An 8,033-nucleotide genomic window follows, 5' to 3' on the forward strand; every position below is an offset into this window, starting at 1 on the left:
TGGGAAGGAGGGACAGGCCCTGGGGTCTCAGCACCGCCTGGGGGTGAGACTACCTAGCTAAGTCAAGGAAAGGGTGGGGGGCCTGCAGGAACAATCTCAGGGCAGCCCCCAAGTCATTCACAAGGACTCCCCAGGGGAGAAACTTGCAGAGGTATCAGCCAGCACCCCATGGGGCTTCAGCAACTGCAGTTGGTGGGGGCCTGCTTCCAGTGGCGATAGGAGCATGGCTGCGAAAGGCAAGTGTCTGCATTTGTCTCTCTTTATCTTCTGTCTCCCATTTAACATCCTGCCCCCTCTCCCAACCCCGCTATCTCACTGTCACCTTTCAGGAGCCAGTCTCTGCTCCAGTCATGGTCCCAGGCACCTTTTCCACTATCCTTGCCCCTGTGGCTGCCAGCTCCAAGCCCCCAAGATGGAATATCACCACCCCACCTAGTGGCTTGGAGCCAGCTTCTCCCCTAATTCCCCCAGGTAAGCTCCAAGCTCCTTCCTCCCTTCTCCTCTGCTCACCTTACCAGTCTAGGGCAGGTGCTTATATGACCTTTTCCTCCTTCCCTGCTTCCAGGCACTGAAGGGCCTTGGTTATTCTTCTGCGGGACAGCGGCTGTGGAGGACCCACACAAACTGTGACAAGTGGTACACAGGCAGTAGCCTGGTGGCGACAGTGGGGGTCCGAAAGACTCTGAAAGGTGTACATTTGTGGTGGGACAGGGCACTGACAGACCTGTAAGTGCAGAGCAGGGAGAGGTGGGTGGTGACCTTCCAGTCAGGTTCTAAAGTCAGGGGACCAACGGCCTCATGCACACCACGTTGTCTTAGAGTATTCTACAACCATGTGCGCCCTGGAGACTTTGTCCCTTCTTCCAGCAGAACCGGGGGAGAGTGGCAATAGTCGCCACGGAGTGAGCCAGTATCTAGGAGCCTGTTCCCACCAAATGGATTGCCCCTAACTACCCGCGGCGCCAACGGGTGCCTTGAGCCTCCCCTCATCTCCATTACGCCTGCTGAAGTAAGTGTAAAATCTAATTTTCTGGTGTGTAACCCTGGGTCTCCCCAACCCTTCAAAATCGACTACAGCCTAAGTCCCTGAGATAAATTCTGGAGCCGCTTCTGTTTCCGACCTCTGCCCCAGGCGGGTAGCCCGACGACCGAAGATGCAGGGGCTGGGGACTGAGCGCCTGCTCTCCGCAGGACCTCAGCTTACGGAGCCGCAGGGAGCAAAGGCGCCAAGAACCACCCGTGGCGGGAGCAGGGCGTCTTCGTCTCCGCCCTCTTCTCCCTTGGTCGCAGGGAGCCGCTTTACATCCTAGTGGGGCAGCGGGGAGAGGATGCCTGTCCCCGAGTAAGCGGGGCCCGTGGGAAAGGGCGGCTCAAGCTCCGCAGGAGTAGGGCTAGGGCCGGGCACTCCGCGGTGTTGAGACAGCCGCACCGCGAAAGGAGCATGGGGCCCCGCTGCATCCGGCGCCCCATGTCCCCAGGGGGAGCCGGCAGAGCCAGCGCGTCTGTCTCGGAGAGACTCGGACCGCTGAGGAGCACGCGGCGACGGAGGGGGCCGAAGGGGTCCCGGGGTCGCGACGCCGGGCGGGAGGCGGCGGGGCGCCACCTACATCTTTCGGGTACGTGTTTGCCTCGGCGCGCTCAGCACCCGCCCTCAGCGCTCCGCGTTGGGGTCCCAAATCTCCTCCTTCGAACGCGCGCACACACACTCTGCGTCTCGGACTTGGGGTCCCCAGTCCCTGAGCCCTTACTCGGGTGCCTGGTGCACGGGTCCTCCCTCGACGGCTGGAGGGCGCGCCCCTCAACGCGCCGCCGGCCCCATAGCTGCGCGTCGGCGAGCTGGAGCCACTGCTGGTGACGGCCGGAGGAGGCGGGCGGGCCTACCTGAGGCGCCAGGACCGAGGCTGCCCCTGAGAAACTGGAGAGCCGCTCAGCGACGCCCGGAAGCAGCGGGGGAAGCGGGGCCGTGGGGAGAGGCGGGCGTGCCCCCCATCTTCGCTGCCAGTCATCTTGCTGTCGCCCCGCAGGTGGAGGGGGCGGCTGGACGTCGCGGGCCGGGCCCCCTCTCCGCAGGCCGGCCGTCCACTGCTGGAGGGGGCGGGGGGCGGGGGGCGGCCAGGGCTGCGCAGAGGCCTGGACTACACTTGGCCGGAGGCTTGGGGGCGGCGGCGGGGCCTGTACTGCGGGGTGGAGGCGGCGGCGGCGGCTACCCGGGTAGGTGCACTCTTGGGGAGGGCAGCTGGGCAGCTCCCAGGGTTAAGTGAAGTGAGAACCTTACAGTAAGCCTTCTAAAGGACAGGTGGGAAAGGGCTTGAGCCCCGTCCTGGGCCAGAGCAATAAAAGTAATAGCTCTTAGAAAAAAGAGATCAAATAAGTTGCAAGCAGACAGAACTCATACAAGCAGACAGGACTCCCTAGATTTTCATTTAAATCCAGGACTTTTTTCATCACAACAGGTCTCCTTGTTCTACAGCAGCCGCAAGAGCTTAGAGCTGGCTGAGTTAGCAAGCCGAGCAGAGAGGCAGGAAGTCAGGGATAATTTAAATCAGCAGTTCTCAAAGTGTGGTTCCCGAACTAGTAGCATTAGCACCACCTAGGAAGTTACAAATGCGAATTCTCAGCCCCTCTCCAACCTACTGAATCAGATACTCTAGGGAAGACTCCTAGCCATCTGTGTTTTAATCAATCCTCTGGGTGATTTTAATACACTCCAGAGTTTGGAAATCACTGGTGTAAAGAGACAGAGCTTTGGGGTCTGTCTGAGCCATACTGTTCATGAGTACTTTATACACATCTCTATTATCACAAAAATGGAACATGTGGTTTGGGCCTCTTCCATTTTATATCTGAGGACATGAAATCAGAGGGTTTTAGGGGGACCAGGAGGTTGCCCCAGCTCAGGTTGTCCCTGAGCAAGGCCTTCAGGTTCCAGCTGATTATGCCCATCCCACCTCCTCGGCTCCTGGCTCCCACTTCTGAGCCGGCAGCACCGGTATTGTAATGCTAGTGTAGACAGGGCCACAGGGGATTCTCGCTAGGGAGACTACAGCTTCCCTACTGTTCCCAAGCCAGTTTCCCATCTGTATGCCCCTGCCCCCCTCCCTCCCTCATTTTGTAGCCAAACACTCTAACACTTTCAGTTTCCAGGCCTCAGAGACTGACATCCTCTGGGTTGATGAAGAAGATGGGGTATCCTTCATACGGCCCTGCAGCGAAGGCTTTCTGCAGCCTCTGGCAGGTATTGGCCCCTACCTCCACCCCCCAGCTTTCAGCTGGGTCTAGCCTTCTTCCTCAATCTCTGAGCCCACTCCCATCTGAGCCACCAACTCTGCTCTGAACCACCTGTTTCTTGGACAGCACGGGAGTTGTCAAGAACTGGGTGGTCAATTGTGATGCCAGTATGAGGCCTTCTGGGGTGCTTGTCAAATATCTCCTACTATGAATTCTTTTTTTTTTTTTAATGTTTATTTATTTATTTTGAGAGAGAGTGTGAGCCGGGAAAGAGCAGAGAGAGAGAATCCCAAGCAGGCTCCATATTGTCACCACAGAGCCTGGTGTGCCCCTCCTGCTATGAATTCTTAAACTCAATCCTCCAAGCTCCAGGATCCCAGAAGAGGGAGTATATGGACTTGACAGAGTCCTGCAAGCCCTTCCCCTACCCCTTCAATGCCTCTGGTGTTGCTCATTGTTCGAAGTCCAGGGCTAGAGTTAACCACATAGCTGGAAAAAGTATGTCTGTCCCCCACCTTCACCCTGCAGTATCAGTTGTTTTACTCATAGTCATGGAGAGCCACGGAGAGGTAGAGATCTGACTGCTCCTCAACTGTAGTCATTGCATTGCCAGTGGCAGGCAGAGCTCTGGTTAGCCAAATGCATGTGCCCAGGGGGCATGGAGCTAGCTGCAGGTAACATTACATGCATGGTACAGGTAAGTCCTGCCTTGGTCCAAGGTCTGGACTCCTGGGGCCACGGGCTGGGAGGAGCAGTAGGCTGCTGGGAAAGATGACTGGTAATGTGCCAGGCACCATTCTAGGTGCTGGGCAGGAGGCTGGATATGCATCAGTGCATGTTCTGCCCTCAAGGAGCATGTAGTCTAGTGGTCTAGTTTGGGAGGGGTGATATCTACCTATCCACCTATGTACCTACCTATTTCTCTATCTAGATCTAGATTTAGATATCTATTAAAGTGATGATTGCCATGGGAGGTTTAAAATGTTTTAGGAGTTCTCAGAAAGGAAAAGTTGCTTTTGTCTAGGATAAATAGGGAAAGCATCATGGAGAAGTTAACAGTTTGGCTGAGTCTTGAGGTCTGGGTAAAATTTGGGTAGGGGGACAGAGAAAAGCTTCCCACTGAAGGCATCTCTCTTTCTCCCTAGACCTGCCCACCTCACCAGGCCCTCTGGTTCTGTTGGTGACTGTTGTGACCTCTACATTGAGCCTCCTTATGGTGTGTGGGGTTCTTATTCTGGGTTAGCAACATCCAACAGGTATGGCTACCCACCTTGTCACTGAGCTGCGCGGGGTCCCAGGGACAGACGAGGCTGATTTCAAAGCCCTTGCTTCTGGGGCACCTGGGTGGCTCAGTTTGTTAAATGTTCGACTTTGGCTCAGGTCATGATCTCACTGTTTATGAGTTCAAGCCCTGCGTTGGGCTCTCTGCTGTCAGCGTGGAACCCCGCTTCAGATCCTCTATGCTCCCTCTCTTTCTGCCCCTCCCCCACTAGCACTCATGTGCCCACTCTCTCAAAACAAAACAAAAACCCTGCTTCCAGCAGAGCAGTGGTGGACTCCTCTAGGGTTCTAAGAGTAGAAGTAGCTGTGGAGGCCCAGGGAAAACATTTGCCTTAATGGACATCTGGAGAGATGTGCTGGGCAGAAGGGTAGCAAACAGTGTGGGTATCTTCTTGCCATCTTCTTCAGTGAACCATAAGAAGTGGCAGGGCCTGTGGTAGATGAGGCTGCACGACCCTGAGCTCAAGCTGAGCTACCTTCAAACCTCCACCGCCAGAACACCTCAACCTCTACTACTGCCAGGTGGGGTTTGGCCCCGCCCAGCCCTGGCCTCTGCCCCCAGGACTTACAGAGGTTTCCCCAGCCAATGTCACTCTGCTCAGGTGAGTTCTCCCCCTCCTTCTGAGAACCTATGCACCCTGAATCCCTCCCTCCTCCACCCCGTTCCCTGCTGTGGTGAATTATGGTTCCCAGAGAGAATCTGGCCTCAACCCCTCTGTGGAGGAGACAGAGGCCAGAGAATTTCTAAAAGGCACAGTGACCTGTATAGGTCAGTTGTCATCCCCAGTCCTGGGATGGTAGGGACCCCATGATTTCTTTGGAGCAAGTATCTGCAAGGACATAAGGAAAACCTCATCACAGACTCCCACCCTCACCCTAAGCCCATACCTGCTCTCTCTTCTCCCCTAACTCTGTGCCAGTCAGCATTGCCTCTGCAGGGCTTGTACTTGGGGAGATGCCATGATGCAGAAAAGCCTCAGAGTCCTCAGATAGGGCCACCTGGGTGTATAGGGAGTGGCAAGGGAGGTAAAGGAGGCACTAGACCCTCCAGGACCCTTCCCCAGGCCCAGCCACCCTCTCCCTTCCAACCTGTCTTCCTGCAGAGCACTGGGCCATGGCGCCTTGGGAGAAGTCTATTGAAGGACTGGTAATTGGCCTTCCTGGGGACCCCAACCCCCTGCAGGTGGCTGTCAAGGTGAGAGGGGTGGAACTCCTGGCTCAGGGTAGAGCAGGGCTCCATGGGGGGAGGAACAGTTGCTAAAGCTAGGATCAAGTGGCCTCCTGAAATGTCTCAGGAGCCCTTTTCCTCCCCAGACCCTGCCAGAACTCTGCTCTAGTCAGGATGAGCTGGATTTCTCACCGCATCAGGTGCACCTGGGCCCAGGGGCAGGGGTGGAAGGTGGGCACTGAACTGCCTGCTGAGACAGCTTCTCTTCACCCTGGAGCTGAGAGGTAGCAGTTCTAGGGATACAGAGCCTGTCTCCACTTTTGTGGAGCCTAGAGCCTGGTTTCCTTCCCTGTCAGTGACTGGGGTATGTGCACCTCCCACACAGCACATTCAGCCATCAGAACATTGTGCGCTGCGTGGGGCTCAGACTCTGGACTGCCCCTCGCCTAATTCTGCTGGAGTTGAGGTCTGGAGGGGACATGAACAGTTTCCTGAGGAACAACCGGCCACACTTGGTAAGACCCTTCTCCCAGCCCTCTTGGCCCATCTAAAGACCCTGTCCATGTGTCCCAAAACAAGCATGGACTAACACACCCTCTGCCCTACCCAGGGCCAGCCATCACCTCTGGCCATGTGGGACCGGCTCCAGCTGGCTCAGGACATAACCCAGGGCTGCCACTACCTGAAGGAAAATCCACAGGTTGGGAGTGATCCTGGCTCAGAGCGGGTGGGGGAGCAGCCCAATCTCTAATCCCCAAGGAATAGCTTTTCCACATAACTTTTATAGAAATAGTTCAGGGTCAGAGCTTCTGAGTTCTGGCAGTGATTTTTTTTTTTTTTTTTTTTTTTTTTTGCCTGCAGGGACATTGCTGCCAGGAACTGCCTGCTGGGCTGCACTGGACTCAGCCCAGTGGTTGGTACTGGGGACTTCAGGATGGCAAAATATGATATTACAGGTGTGGGGTCTGGGGACGCGGGGAAGGCTGCTGCTGCTCCAAGAGATTTACCAGCACTCTGGTGGCATTTGAGCAGCGTCTCACTCCCCTCCTCCCTCCTGTAGAACCAGTTATTAGGGGTGGGGGTGGGGGGGTAGGCTCTGCTGCCAGTCAAGTAGATGCCTGAAGAGGCCTTTCTGGAGGGCATTCATTTTCATATCCAAGACAGACTCCTGGTGATAACATGCCTGCCCCCTTCCCTGGCCTTGGGCCACCTTACATGAGGGAAAGGGAAGGCTGTGTCTGATGGGCTTCATTGAGCTTCCCCCAGTCATGATGCAGGTCTTTCGGGGTCCTGTTCTGGGAAATCTTCTTATTAGGCTACATGCCCTACCCTGGGTGCACCAACCAGGACATACTGTACTTTGTCACTGGAGGGGGACAGATGGGCCCTCCCAGGGGCTGCCCAGGCCTGTGTGAGTATGGAGTGTTGTCCAGGGACGGAGGTCCTTCATAGCCATGGGTGGGCACAAAATCCTATCTTTCTCCCAGGTACTGTACCATGACACGGTGTTGGCAGCACCAACCTCAGCTGTGCCCCTGTTTTGCCAGCATCTTGGAGCATCTTCAGTACTGCATTCAGGTGTGCCCCCTCACCTGCCTTGACCATCTTGATCTCGAGGGTCAGGAAGGAAGCCATAAAACAAAGCTGCTCCCCTGCCCTTCTATTACAGGACCCGGATGTGCTGAATTTATTCCTGCCAATGGAGCTACTGCCCACTCTGGATGAGGAAAAGGCTTCTGGGCTGGGGAGCAGGTCTTTGGAGGGCCTAAGATTCCCCACGGGCCCAGGAACTGAATCTGAAGAGCTTAAAGAGCTGGATAGGGAGCCTCCTTGGCCCCTGACTGCCCTCTAGTCCCAAGACCCCAAATCCAGGGACCTCCAACCTCAGAAACTTTGGAATCCCCCCTATGACTCTTGGGCCCCAAGGGGCCCTGAAGGTGAGGACTCAGGCAGTGCAATGGTTCCTCCCTGCACTCTTCCTCAGGCTTCTAGGTAGCTTGTTATTCCAGTAGCCTCTGTCCCCTGCAGTCTGTACTGCGTGTCTGGGCCTATCTCAGAGCTGGCCAGGCACCAGTGGACTCCCCATCCTGGAAACCAGCCCAGGCTTCCTGGAGAAGAGCTTGGACACTCCCAGCCTTTGATCTTTGGGACCAGAGGTTGAAATCGCCTCCCTCAGGAAGCCTTCTCTGGATTACCCTTCCCTCCCCCACCCATAAGTGTCTTTCATCTGGGCAGCCCTCAACCCTACAAATGCCTCTAATAAAGAGCTCTTCTCATACCCTCCAGTGATCTGCCTAGACATGAAGGATGCTAGGGAAGTAAGAAAGGGACCAGAGGAGGGAGGGGATGAGGCCTG

At 55.9% G+C, this 8,033-nt stretch overlaps 1 protein-coding gene across 1 annotated transcript; it reads left to right on the forward strand.

Moving 5' to 3' along the window:
- The first annotated feature begins 223 nt into the window (after positions 1-223).
- Positions 224-7,955, forward strand: LTK (leukocyte receptor tyrosine kinase). Its single transcript, XM_045060654.1, is given in 25 exon segments — positions 224-240; positions 330-412; positions 415-471; positions 1,176-1,365; positions 1,479-1,591; positions 1,594-1,616; positions 1,822-1,886; positions 1,888-1,981; positions 3,145-3,235; positions 3,778-3,831; positions 3,834-3,929; positions 4,374-4,466; positions 4,918-5,018; positions 5,020-5,111; positions 5,613-5,646; positions 5,648-5,704; positions 5,824-5,877; positions 6,034-6,192; positions 6,288-6,377; positions 6,771-6,818; positions 6,820-6,848; positions 6,955-7,086; positions 7,165-7,255; positions 7,347-7,448; positions 7,450-7,955. Coding segments are annotated over 25 exon segments (2,034 nt in total). The 3' UTR covers positions 7,519-7,955.
- The last annotated feature ends 78 nt before the right edge of the window (positions 7,956-8,033 follow it).

Source organism: Felis catus, chromosome B3 (genome assembly GCF_018350175.1).
Source record: "Felis catus isolate Fca126 chromosome B3, F.catus_Fca126_mat1.0, whole genome shotgun sequence".
In the NCBI taxonomy this organism is placed as follows: domain Eukaryota; kingdom Metazoa; phylum Chordata; class Mammalia; order Carnivora; family Felidae; genus Felis; species Felis catus.